Here is a 14,177-nt window from a genome sequence, read left to right as displayed (position 1 = left end):
AGTGCTTATAACAAACGCTGTAAAATGTGGCCCATGCTCCTGAACCTGACGCGCGACGAATGTCGCAGAACGCTTCGGAGACTCGGTATTATATTTAGGCTTATAAGATGGCATTCATTTTCCCTCCTATGCTTTTCTTCGGCGATGCTTATTGCGTTTACGGTGTATAATTGTTAATTACAAGTTTTAAATGGTTAGTATTTTACGGATTATTCGTTTGTTTTTAGAACTGGAAGCCTACTCGAATATGGTCAGTGTGTTTAGAGCACAGGGGGCATTAGAAGACAACAGAAAAAAGTTGCTTGAAGAACTGCGCGCCGTTTTGCATATAAGCAACGATCGTCACAGCGCGGAGGCGCGTCGCGTCTCCAATGACGAGCTATTAGCCACCATTGCAGAGCAGTAAGTGAATGGTTCTTTATTTATTGTGTAGACTTGTTGATTTATTTTTAAACCTTGTTGCATAGTTAAACATGGCTGAGAATGTTCCAAACACAAGTTTATGAGTGCAGCCAGATACTTTATCAATATTTGTGCTACTATAAATGTATGTTACTGTGATGAGATTGTAACTGGATTTTGTTATTTTGTCAGCTTTTTTGTTTATGTGTAGACTACAGGGAGATATATAAACATTAATATGAGATGCTATGTAGACATCTTTATCATGTTGCCAAATTTACTATAGCATTGCATAGTTTTAGAAGGATGTTTATACATTATTTTATTAAATAAAAGCATTATAGTAAATAGATAGAAATAAAGTTTGTAGTATGTCAAATGTCAAAGTTACATTGTTATCTCTTTATGCAGCAAAGAGGTTATATTCATGTTTATTTTGTTATTAATAGTTTCATTGAAAAGTGATATCTACTTTTTGTTATGTAATTTTTTGTTTCTATTTAATCTTTTATTAACAGTTTTATTTTGTACAGAACAAAACTTAAAAAAGAATTGTTAAACAGGCTAGCAGGTCCAAACACAGGACTGGGATGGATATGTGAGGGCCGCAGACATATTCCGTTGTTACCACGAGGAGTTGCTCAAACAATGTACACAGAGATTGCGGATAAGGCTGCAGAAACAGCTGCTGCTGAAAATAAAGAAATACAAAAGAAACTTGAAGCAGAAAAGATGGTTGCCCCAAAATCCAGTGAAGAGGAAATGGCAGATGCGGAAGGAGAAACTGCAGAAAGTGCCATTCCACAGAATGAGAGCATGGATGAACTCATGTATCCTCCAGTAGCTATGGAGGACCAAACAGCTAAAGTTAGTTTTCTTTAATAAATATGTTTAACCAATTGTAGGTAACAGTTTAAAGAAATTTAAAACATCATTGTTAATGATACTTCTAAAGTGAGTTTTCATTATTTTTATAACTGCCGCCGTGGCGAAACGGTTACCATGCCAGACTGCCATGTATAGGCCCCAGGTTCGATTACCGGGTCTGGAGAAATATTTGTACGGCCTACATTTATTTCTCTCGTGAGTTTGGGTGTAATTTGTGATTGTCTATGTGTGTGTATCCATGGCACCCGCGACACAGGGTCTCCCTAGTGCCGGGATATGTTATGTATGCTAATGTTGAGTGTATTATTGTCAATGGGTGCACATCTGGCAAATTCAAATTCTAACTGTCATGGCAAAATATGTTCTATTTGTTTAGCTTTTACATTTTAATTTAAATGAGCGTTCCGGGCCCGCGCCACGACCGGGCGGCTTATATTTCTTATACTAATACTTTCTTCTCTTATAACTGGACGCTTAGGAATTAATATTATCTCTTATCAATTAATGAACTTACAAGTGATCTGAACTTATTAATATTTTACTAAACATATAGTTACTTCTAGTTTTAAACTGTTTTTTAGCTTTGGGAGACAGAACTTGTCAGGCGAAAAAGGAAAATACCAGAAGGTGGTGCCCTACCAGATGAGGCTACCACACCAGTAAAAACTATGAGAAATATCCCAGTAAACACCAATCAGAAACATCTTAATCTTTCACAAATCTATTCTAAATTTTCTCAACCAGCCACAAGTAAGTATGCAATTGAATTGTGTATAATTGAATGTAATAATTTTGATAAGTGCTTAATTTTCTTATTTATTCTCTCCTCCAGGTAAACCATCAAGCCAATCAAAACATTCATACAACCAAGTGAGCAAAGTGTCAACAAGTAAACCAAGCCAATTGCACCCTTCTCAGACCACTCCACATAAACACAGAGTACACAAACGCACCAAAAACCCTCCACCCATTGTTGTTTCCAAATCCCAAATGAAGAAACCACAGGAATTACCACTTTCTCCAAACAAGTACAATGCAAGTCTACAAGTGGACTACTCAGGACCTCCTAACACTTTCCAAGCCAGTTATGCCCAGAGCGTGTTAGGTGGCAAAAGCAAAGGCGATTACATTGATGAAATGAAACCTAAAGTATTATCCTCCCCTGGCATGGTCAGTGATTCATCTGCCATGCAGCTTCTAACCCAGCCAGCTACAGTTCCCCATGAACTCGGCGTTTCTGACAACGCACCGCCCGACGACCCTACTTCCTTGCAAGCACAAACCCCCACCCCCAAACAATCTGTTAGTGGCAAGCCCTGTCATCTCATCATAAAGAACAAGGGTGAACTAGCTACTGATAAAAAAGTACAAATGTCAGAACTCAAAATATTACAAAAACCAACAGAAGGCATAAAACTCCTGTCCAACAAACAAGTTGTAGTTGCCCCCAGTGCCACGCAAAAAGCACTAAACGCATCAGGCAAACTCGTCGCTCATAAAGTTATCGGCTCTGTACCGAAAGTTAGAGGGCCACACACACCAGTTATGTCTGATAAAATGATCGTCGTATCGAAACCATCGGAAAATAAAAGCAACTCGAAAATTATTATCACGTCTTCAGCAACAATCACACCAGCTAAAACTGGAACACCGACCATCACGCCCAGTATATCTCCCAGAACCGAAACTCTCACTCCCAAAGGCATTCCTGCTACAGATTTGAAAGTTTCGGCTAAAGCTGTCGTATTAAATCCTAAATCAGGTCAAAAGATGGTTGTACTCCCAGCTAAAGCTCGAACCAAGACTGTAACTGAAGGACAGATTCCAGTCCTTCCCATGCATTTCAAGGGCCTCCCTACGTCCATGAAGCTGGTGCCAGTGGGCTCACAACCTGGTACTCCAATGGGCAAACCGTCGACAGTAGCTGTGGTATCAAAACCCACAGTTGTTAACACGATAACACCTAAAAAAATTCTCGGCGTTGAACCAATAAAGACGGCTAATTTGGCAGACATTGTGCCCGTAAAAGGCATGACGCCCGTCACAACTCCTAAAATTACTAACCCAATCGTACGTCCTGTCAGCACAAAAGGTAACGTTATCGTAGTACAAAAAGGAGCTAGCCTAGGTAAAGCTTTAGCATTTACTAAAAATGGAAATGACATGTCGAAAATTATTATGGGTAAAAACGTAAATCAACTATTACATGCAAAAACGGATCAAGTCGAGGCAGCTAAATGTGCGGGGAATGTTATAGTCCTGGAGTTAAATAACGAGCAAACAGGTCGCCCCACAACGATGTCCGAAATATTAGACAGCCGCAGCAAAGACGACGGCAAAAAGCTGGCTCATGAAATCACTCAGGACACTCCAGTACTCTTCGAGAGCCAAATCACTGAAGATACTTGCAATGCGAGTAGTTTAGACTCTACTGCTGAAAGTATAAGCGACATTGTTCCTATGGAAGAGACGAGTTTACCGGTAATAGATAAACCGGACGGTAAATTGAGTGCTAGCAAAGATTCTGAAGTGGCCAAGGACTCATCGAGCGTGACGGACTGGGAGATGGAGCTAGACACAGTTTCGGGAAAAGAGAAAGATGACGATAATAAGTTGAACTCGTTGCACTTAGACTTGGGCATGTCCAGCGATAGCGACAATGACTACATGATAGATACTCACAAGGCGAAAACATGCAAAACATCGCAGGAAAGCATACAGGCTACACCTAGCGGTAAGCTACGCTCTTGATCGGTTACCATGTCGAATTGGCGCAGTGCGCATGTTAATATGCAAGTCGGTGCTAATTTTGTCACGCTCTACTTTAGTTGTATGGAAATGCCTATAAAGTATTGTGTACGTTAGTGACTTCACTTGCTCAAATCAAGTATGTTTTACAGGCGAGAGTAGCGTGTACAGCAGCTCGAGTGGTATGTCGCTAGCGAGGCGGACGCTGTTCAGCCATCTGCAAGACGACGGGTCCTCGAGCAACGACTCGTCCTTCGCTCTCAAGTCCAAATGCGACAAAACAAAAGACAACGACTCCAAAATCGACAAATCCGAATCAGAGGCGCTGACAAAAGCAAAGGAAAAGTTGTCAGAGAAAGTGGCGGACGCAAAATCGAGGCAAAAAAGGATAGACATTTACAGTACCGCGATAACTTCATCGGATATAAATTTGGACTCGTTTTCGTATCTGGAAGAGGGGTTGATGGCGGGAGATGGGGAGGACGAGGAAGACGAGAGTAAGGCGCGAGTGGGGCGGAGCGGCGCTATTCTTGATGCCGACCAGCTCAGCCGACTGCTCGGCGACGACTCCGCCAACTCCACCAACTCCACAGACTCACAGACTGTAAGTGAAAATATGCCTTTAAACAAATAATGAGCAATAACTAGCTGTAATTATGGTGAAACGTTTCTTTAAAATGTAATGGCACTTAGGCTAAGCTGGGACATATGATGTGAATAGTGAGTGAAGTGACGTTGTCAGTGTTAGGCGAAGCGTAATGTTTTGATTGTGTTTTATTTTGTTGTGTTTAATGAAATATAACTGTTTTAACAGATAAATCTGCCTGTTTGTGTATGCTGCGACATTTATGTTAATAGGACTGCGATTTAAATTTCACTCCTTTGGGTATTTATTCTTTTCCAATTTAATATGTTTTTATTAAGTCCTATTAACTTGTATGTTCAGTAGAACAATATATTGTAGATTTCCCAAATGGTAGAGGCTAAAATTGAACATATTAAATTAACGGTGACTTTTAAACTTCCACACGGAAAAACACTTAGTAGCAGAGCATTAAAAATCAACAACAGGGTTTCAGTGTTTATGCGCCCCGCCGCATTCTAGTAAAGTCGTCAACTTACATCAACTAATAACAGACCGTTGAATTAAGCGCACAGCTAAAATCCGTAAAAAGTTAAAACAACAATTATTATTGCAGTTTTAAAGACGGCATTTTAGATTGTTTTCAATGAGGGCAACAATTGCGAATTTGAAAAAATTGCAATTTCTGTTAGGTTCTTTAGATAATTCGAGAGGCTACAGATTAAGCGGAAAAGACGCAGCTTTATTACGCACACACAATTATATTCAATTACGACTTTTTAATGATACGAAGTGCGCCTGGTGGTAAACGACACGCCTGTTCATAACAGTACCACTCAGAACTTTAAATCACTAAGATTTAAGGGTCACTGCCACTGCACCTGTCACCCTGAAACTTTATTTACGGGATTAACAAGTCGTATGCCTGGTGGTAAGCGACACGCCTGTCTGTAGCAATTGCAGTGCCACTCAAAGCTGAAATTGCAAGGATCTGAGGGACACGGCCACTGCGCCTGTCACTCACCCTGAGACATAAGTTGACAAGTTCCATGTGCTTGTAATATCACCAGCACCCTTTCCCTTCAAAACCGGAACGCAGCGCAGTAATGCTTACATTAACATTAGAAATAGGCAAGGTGGCAGCACTTCCCTAGACGAACTCTTTCGCAAGGAGCTCTACTACTATGAATTTCTTGTAGCCCTCATTTATCCAACGTCACACTAGTTTATGCTCACATTAAATGAACTAATTCGCGTTTTATTGTGTATAAATGCGTATTGCGTGCAAAAACAGCCATGTTTATATAACTTCCAAAGCGATTTGATACACGCGTACCAATAAAATCGAATTCCAATTCGCCAAATAATTAAAAAAAAAACAACTAAAAGTGCGATTAATATTTACATATCGACACACAATGTGTTCTGTGTATAACATGACATTTGCACACACTTATAACATAGTAGTAATAACAATAATGCTCAAAACTGAGATTACTAAAATTTCAATTTACAATTATGTAAATCTTTACCTACACTATGCCTACACTACACATACAGTTAGTTATTTACGTCGCCGTGTTTACAATGTAAAATTTTTGAGCTAGAAAATATGGATTCAATTCCTCGTCTTATGATTTTATATAAAATCTGTAACATATCGATGTTAAGTTACTATGAATGGAATTATCTAGTCGATTGGCTGAAGCTCTAATGAGATATGATAACTCTTTAAACTTTTTCGGAAATTCTTATGGCCAAATTGGGGAGTGGACGGTCGCTGTTATATTAAGCAATTAAAGAGTATCAACACTAAAAGCCTGTACGGTTAGTTGAATTTAAGAATCACCACAAAAGTAGTACAAAGGCAAGAAGGAATTGGCGGTTTGTATCCATTTCCACTTATTAAATTTACCTCGTGATATTTATACCATACTTGCCTTTTGTCGTTGCTCAGTACTTATCCATTTTTAAATAATAATATAAGTTGATGATTGAGTAAATGCATTATTAGTTATTAACTTACATAAATCTTGGTTTATATTATAATGTATTGATTCTTTTTTCATTTATATATTAGGCTCAATTTACACTGATCGCGACGAAATGGAAGTGAATTCGCTTCCATTCCGTTTTATTGTAATGAAATTGTACTGCTCCTAGCAACTTCATATGAATTCAGTAAAGTACAAACTAGATACGATACGGTAACTGTGGGAGCTTCCGAGACTGCACGAAAGTACGCGAAGATATGCGACCTGTTCTTTGCCTGGTTACAAAAATTCATTATATATGGCGTCGCTTCCATTCCTTTCCACGGGAATGTAAATTGAGTCTTACTGTTATTATGTTCTAATGTTGCACATGACAGTTGGGTATAGCCCCCGATTCGATTCTTTAGAACCAATATTGCTAACCAATTTGTTAAAATGGATTTATTGTAGTGTTGAATAAGTTTATATAACGTAACTAGGCCTTGTGTAATCTCTCACTTTGTCTCTGTGTCGTTAAAAAAATAAAAACATATTTACACAGTAAGGTAAATAACTAAAATGCACGTACTAGTGAATGTAATAGGGTCTTATTTATTTTTATAATATGTAGATTAATAAGTTATATAAGAAGTGTAGGTTCGTAAGTCGCGTGTTTTTTACAGTACTATTAACAAAATTCAAGCTTCGGAGTCAGTAAATCGGTAAAATGTCACTTCAAATATTTAACCTTACGAAGTTCTGTTAAGGTTAACTTTTGAATAATAAGTTAGGTAGATTACGATGTTCTGATACCAAGTACATGTTTTCATGAAAAACATCCGCTAATTCAAATGTATGCAGAATGTCAGTACGTAACCTTTACCTTTAATTTAAACGATAAATGTAAACTTTAATTACTGTAGCAAGTGAGCGAGGACATTGTTATATTTTATCAAATAATATTATTAGAACAAAACCTATTGCAGTCTGACAATCGTTAAGTTCTTTAAAATAATAATTGCTCCCAGCTTGGACTTTAGAAAATAGTACTGTTTTAAAATTTTGGCCATCTTGCTCACTCTCTTAAAAGAAACAGTAATTTTACGTTGGATCAGGCGTCCAGTACTAACGTGACACCCTTATAACAAGCGCCTTTGTTACGAAAGTAACTTAGAAGTCTGTCTTTTTAAGACTGAGTAAAATGGCATTTCCAAGATTGAAAGTTTTCATAAAATTTGAAATAGTCCTGTAGTTATTGTCGACAGTTTTGTCTATAGATTGTGAAAGAAGGTAAAATTTTGCCAGAATGTCTGAATTGTGAATGTTACGACGTTCTAATTGTAACGATTACTAATTGAGTATCGAAATAAATTTTCATTCTTATACATTTTAATAAAAATAGGCGGATTTGATTATCTACATAAAACTTTAAAATATTCGCACCCCTCATGGAATAGACGGAGTTACGTCAAAAACGTTTATTGCTCCATTACATACAGAAAAATATAACCCACATCCTCTCCAATTCTTGAAACTTTAGCGACTAATATTGTAGATAGAGTTACAAAAGAATTAAAGAGAATGTGGGTTATATTTTTCTGTATCTGATGGAGCTATCAACAATAATAACCTTACGTTTTACGTAACGCCACTTATGCCATTCTTCCATGAGGGATGCGAATGTCGCCTCCTTATATATTTAATAGACAAAATTATTTCGAATTTACAAAAATTGACAATTCAGATGAATCTGTGCCCAGCAGTTGGACGAATAAAGGACCGATGTTGATTCAAACGAAACACGTTCGGCTATTTATTGCATAAGCGTAACCAACATTCAGTCGATAGAATATTTATCGACTGGAATCATTAACTGCTGGCAAGCGGGCAACACTTTTGCGCCATGAGCTGTCATTTCACTCCATCTTCACAAAAGACAGACTATAATTCTGTGTCTTTTCTTTTTACAAGAAATCGACCTAAGTGTATTTGCATCCAAACGTGTTTATATAAGTAGGAATAATTAATTTTGCTTCTGTAAACGGTAGGTATCACTTTGAGGAAATTCAAACGTCTACCACTGCACGCAAACGTATACCTAACAACGTAGATAGCTTTTAACCAGTGTTGATGAAGATAGAATCTATCTATTTGTGAAATATAAAGTTCTAGGTTTCAGTTAAGACGTTTTGCCCAGTTAGCTGAGAATATTGTAAATAATGGAGAAATAAGTGACGTTCATTAGCCTTACAAATGTAGTAGGAAATTGTAACTGACCAATTACATTGCTTTAATATCACGTGAAAGAGTACGAAATTTAAACAGATGAATCGCAAGGCTTTAACATCGCACGTGAAATACAGTACAAAATTCAAACTGACCAATCGCATGGCTTTAAACACAGCGACATGACAGTAACCTACTGCATTGTTAACGTGAATGGACTACTATTTGTTATTTAACTGTGTAAGATTTGTAAGGTATAATTAGTAAACGAAAAATTTCAGGATCTATACCTAAGAAAAATTTGTTTTGACTATTTGAATTAATTTTAATAGTGTACAGGGGAATAATTTTATCTAAATACAGGATCCTACTATATTTATTACCTAATTAATAATTGCCTATTATAACTTTTACACTTGGTATAATAAAGGCACGTGGTGATCATACGTCAAAACAGGTTTTATCACACGAAAGTCGTAAAAAAATATACGAACTACTTGGAAACAAATTAAGTGTATGTGAAATGTTCTAACTACTATAATTCTCCTATTTAGCCATAAAATGACTAATTTCATTCGTGGAATCTTTAAACCTCTGCTGAAGTTTCTTTTCGCAGATGTGGCCTTATTACATCAAGGGTTGCGAGCGATGCACACGAACATAATTACATAATTTGGCCAAAAATTATTTTTGTGATCCTTGAAAATCGAACACGGTTTTATGTATATTTTTCTAAAAGTTCTGTAATAAGTTTTCTAAAAATCTCAAATAAATAGTTGTGTGATATAATACATGACGCTTTTTGTATTGGCGTTCAACTATTGAAATGTCTACAGATTCTAAGAGTGGTATATGAATAATGGTACATATTTCTTGCTTTAAAAAGAATGGATGTGCATTCTAAAGAAATAGTGCCATGGTAGCGTGTCGTAGCGACAAATTGTACATATTAATTATTAGTTTTATTAAAATATCAATGACAACTGTCAACTAGAATGTATTAGTATATTTTGTATCATAATAATAAAATTGTATCAAAGCATTTTGGATGTATACACATCCAACCATAAACTGATTTAGTTTAGTGAAATGTTATTGATTTACATCGATTTTGGATGTAGATGCAGGTGAATAGGTTAACATTGTAACCACGACGTAATCAAGTTGCGGTATGATGTGTTCCATTTATATTTAAGCGATGTCCTGAAAGGAATTTAACTCTTAAAAAGAAATTTTAATTTTAAATTTAGGCAATGTTAACGATTGACCTGCATCGGTTTGTAAACGTAGCATAAGACACTTGTTTGTTTGTCAGCTGTAAATATCCTGCGTAGGAATTAGCTCTGTCTTAGGATCACTGCAACATGTTAAAATAATGTCTGTGTTTTTGGCATCAAGTTTATTTTATCTACTTATTTTAACAATAAAAGTTTAATCAAAGGACTTTGTTTACGCCTGACTGGCGCAGGCAGAACATTATTATCCGCGAGTAATTTTCTTCTAACAATTATGTGTTCAATGTAGCATACAGTAGAAAATTGCTTGTGTGGATTTAAGTAACCGACCCTGATCCTTTCACTACAAACCTTAATGAGAGGTTCAAAAATGAAAACGTACATTTCAAATGTTAAAAATTAACACTTATATTTAAAAACAAGTCACATGGCAATATGTTTATGTAACAAAATCTCAACATCGTGTAACCATAATATAAATAAAAAGCTTTCGGTAGGCCGTAAGCCCGAAACATACACTTTTGTCTTAATGTTAAACAATACAAAACAATGCAATACAAAATTAAAATACAATATTCTGATTATTAAAAATATACAAAGAACTCGAGGCCCTTTCACCATCATCTTACGCTACTTTTTAGGTGAAAACTTGTACAGTCTGTTGTTCTACATTTAGAACACAGGTTTAAGCAACCGATTGATATAAATTCGAAAAACTATATTGGTAATCGGTATGTAAAGAATTTGACTTTTAATTTATAGCTTTTCTTACATCATAATAGTAATAATTTCGCCTATTTTATCGATTAGTAGTTTCTCATAATAATCGCGCTTCCTAAAGATCTTCAATCTCATTCGGCAGCGTGCTAAAAATCATTACCTGAATAATAATAAAAAGTAATTATACTCTTGACGTTATACTGCGATTGTTATTAACTCCTATTTGAAAGCAATACGAAAACCTCGACAAGACTAATCTCTCATTGGCCAACGTGTTAGCCTATAATCGGACAATAAATGCGAAATGACAATTAGGCGAAATGGTTTTTTTGTCCGTCGTGTTGAGATATTAACTGCTAATCTTGGGAGATGCGGCGAGAGGTACGAAATCTTCAACGTAGGCTTGAAGATTTCGTGTTGTCAATAGACAACACTGCGTTGTTAACAATAAAATAAACAGCCCCTAAAATTGTAATTCACATAATTTTTTTACAAAATTTAGGGGGAAAATTCTCCTATTTGGTAAGCCTAAATAAATGCGCTTAAGTTCAGTATGAAGTCTCAACACTTTGATTACAACAGACTACTAATGAGACAAAAACCTCTCATAAGTCATAAGATGTAAAATGAAACTTAAGTTCATGTGTTTTATTACAACAAACACCATTTCAAAATGAATGAAAAGAATAATAATGTAAACGCGTGTAGAATCTCGAAACGGTATTGAAATTAGCATCATATTCTTTTCTTTACACACTAATTCGAGAAATTCGACAACCATAAATAGTAACTCTGAATAACATTATGTAAATATATTTTTAAAATGCTTGGATACTATTTTTTGACATCCTTAAAAGATATCGAAACTCTTTGGGCTTCTGTAAATCACTTTAGTTCTACCTAGGTGCTTAATCTATGGTAAATGTAGAATCTATTTGCCAAGTACACTTGATTACTATCAAATATTCACATTTGGCAGCGATATGTTTAAGAGGTGACCTTGTGTATAGCTTCAGCGACGTAGTCTACATTCTTTGAAGAAATACCAGCGACTGAAATGCGACCGTCCTTTGTCAGGTAAATATGGAACTCTTTGGTCATCCTTTCGACCTGGAATAGAGATGATAATAAAATTTTATAACGACATACATATGTACACACACACTCAATAACTGTCCTAACTCAAAAATTATGGAATTAAGCAACCACTATTTGGTCGTAATAATGGTGATTTGGTGGTAATGGAACTATTAAATTTATATTTCCGTTTATAAGTGGATAAGTAATTATTACGTAAAAAATAACCCATTATTCGCAATAAGATTTCTTTCACTTTTTTTTATTATTTTCTAATCGTGTTTTCTCAATTCCCCAATTTTGAGTTACGACAGTCTTTGGTTTCTTGTGTGACACATAAATCCCAACAAATGACTACTTAGCTTAGGTATTAAAAAAAAGTTATGTTACAGACATGGCAATAGTATTATAAATATGATAACTCTTAATAATTAGTAGGAATCACTTTAGAATTTTTTAGCTACCAAAATGTGGAAGACAAAATAGATATTCATGATAATATCGATAAATATGAGGTCTGTTGTATTATGTATATCTACCACCATTATATACCTTTTTCAACCATATTTTAAGCAAATATTTTTTCGTTTGTACAGGGTTATTTGTAAAATACTAACAACCTCGCAGGTCTGTATTACTAACATCATAAACAACTACTTTTGTTCCATAACTTAATAATTCGTCATATTTCATTTTCATACAAAAATAAAAATATTTAAATTGATCGCTCTAAGCGGTGATAACTCTGCAAAACGCGGTAATCTTCGGAGAGGACCCTGAAAAGTGTGTAATAGTATAAAAAAACTTTTTTTTGGTATATTCATCATTCATGTTTTGTCAAAAATCACAGAACTAAAGTTGTTTATGATAGTAATCTAGTCTTGCACGGGTGTTGGAATTTTCAAAATAACCTGTATGTTAGTGAAATATAATCCTAAAGATGCCTATCTTGCGGGCTCCACACATAGAGTGTGTCAGAAAATGGAGAGTTTCAATTAAAAAGTCCACTTCTCGTATAGTAACGACATCGAGTATATAACCAGAAATAGAGACGAAATAAGGGCCATCCATCCCTGGCAATTCATCAGGCAAATGGACCTTATATCACTTTTAAATATCAACTCTCGTTTGCGCTGAAATCACAATTTAGAAAGCTGAAACAGTACAGCGGCAAGAACTGACCTGTGTGTACGTCTCTGTATATTCCAAAAATATTATGTATTTATTGTAATAAAGATAATACATCTAACAACGGGGGCTGTTCCATTCGGTGGTGTAGGAAAAACAGCAAATCATCTAATTACAAAACAAACGGAATCTCATTTCATCGGCAATGAAATATTAAATCAAGCAAGGCTCAAGTTAAACTGGTCGATATGAAGTGAAACAATTGACGACACCCGCCAATCGCTTCGACTTCGAGCGGGCCAATCGTAGCGTATCACCATAATGATTTGGCAGAATAGTTTTCAAACAAATTAAATGACATTTCGTCTCTATTACTGGTTATACATATACTTAATGAGTAATGATTTGAAGACAGGTTCCATTTAAGAGTTTTTTTTTAAACAGAATGCAGAATAAATATCTATATTTTGGCCCGGAAAGAAAACATAAGGAAATCTGCAAATTCTCTCTTCTTAAACGGACGTACCTCATACTACATACCTCATCAGGTTTAAGTCCGGTGTAGCAGAACATGCCAATTTGGTCGGTAATATGGTTCCAGTTGCGTTTGTTGCCGCGCGACTCAATGCCCTTACGCAGCTTCGTGCGCATCGAAATAATGCGGTCCGCCATTAGCTTGACGTCTTTTAGCCTGCAATACGATGTGTATTATTTATTTCTGCTTGTTCACTAACAATGTCAAAGTCAAAGATTATTTATTCCATAGGTAAAATAAATTTACACTTGAAAACGTCACATTTAAGCTACTGCTCGTTCACTACGCTGACCTCCCTGAGAAGAGCAAGAAACTCTAGGGATTGCTCTTTTCAAATAAACTTAAATGCTATGGAATACACTTTGAATCAAATTTGTGTGGATTCTGGAGCCATGTCGTCTTTCCATACATCTTTATCTAACACGTAGTCTTCAATTTTGTAATAAGATTTTTCGATCAAAATATTTTTAATGTAGTTTTTAAACTTAGGAAATGATAAACTTAATATATGCTCCAGAATCTTATTGTAAAAACGTATACAGTTCCCCATAAAAGAGTTGTTTACCTTGGTTAAACGAAATCGTGGTACCATGAGTTTGGACTTAGCTCTAAGGTTAATATTATGGATATCTTCTTTCTTATTGAAATTATGTATATTTTTA

At 35.7% G+C, this 14,177-nt stretch overlaps 2 protein-coding genes across 2 annotated transcripts in view; one reads left to right on the top strand and one right to left on the bottom strand.

Moving 5' to 3' along the window:
• Nucleotides 1–5,535, top strand: LOC113235865 (BRCA2-interacting transcriptional repressor EMSY). Its single transcript, XM_026471790.1, has 6 exons — nt 1–85; nt 228–402; nt 966–1,269; nt 1,872–2,040; nt 2,123–4,024; nt 4,191–5,535. The coding sequence occupies exons 1-6, from the start codon at nt 25–27 to the stop codon at nt 4,670–4,672; spliced, it is 3,093 nt and encodes a 1,030-aa protein (XP_026327575.1). The 5' UTR covers nt 1–24; the 3' UTR covers nt 4,673–5,535.
• A 5,456-nt stretch (nt 5,536–10,991) lies between these two features.
• Nucleotides 10,992–14,177, bottom strand: part of LOC113233967 (aspartate aminotransferase, mitochondrial) — a 9,855-nt gene continuing 6,669 nt past the window's right edge. The window contains exons 7-9 of the mRNA XM_026469206.1: nt 13,703–13,709; nt 13,521–13,671; nt 10,992–11,885 (exon numbers count right to left, since the gene is read on the bottom strand). Of these exons, the coding sequence (XP_026324991.1) occupies nt 11,763–11,885; nt 13,521–13,671; nt 13,703–13,709 (281 nt within the window). The 3' untranslated portion in view covers nt 10,992–11,762. The remainder of the gene's footprint in view (nt 11,886–13,520; nt 13,672–13,702; nt 13,710–14,177) is intronic.

The sequence above is a fragment of the Hyposmocoma kahamanoa genome, unplaced genomic scaffold (assembly GCF_003589595.1).
Source record: "Hyposmocoma kahamanoa isolate Upper Pololo Valley unplaced genomic scaffold, ASM358959v1 102, whole genome shotgun sequence".
Classification (NCBI taxonomy): domain Eukaryota; kingdom Metazoa; phylum Arthropoda; class Insecta; order Lepidoptera; family Cosmopterigidae; genus Hyposmocoma; species Hyposmocoma kahamanoa.
Note: the sequence above shows the minus strand (reverse complement) of the source record. Positions and strands in the feature narration are given on the sequence as shown.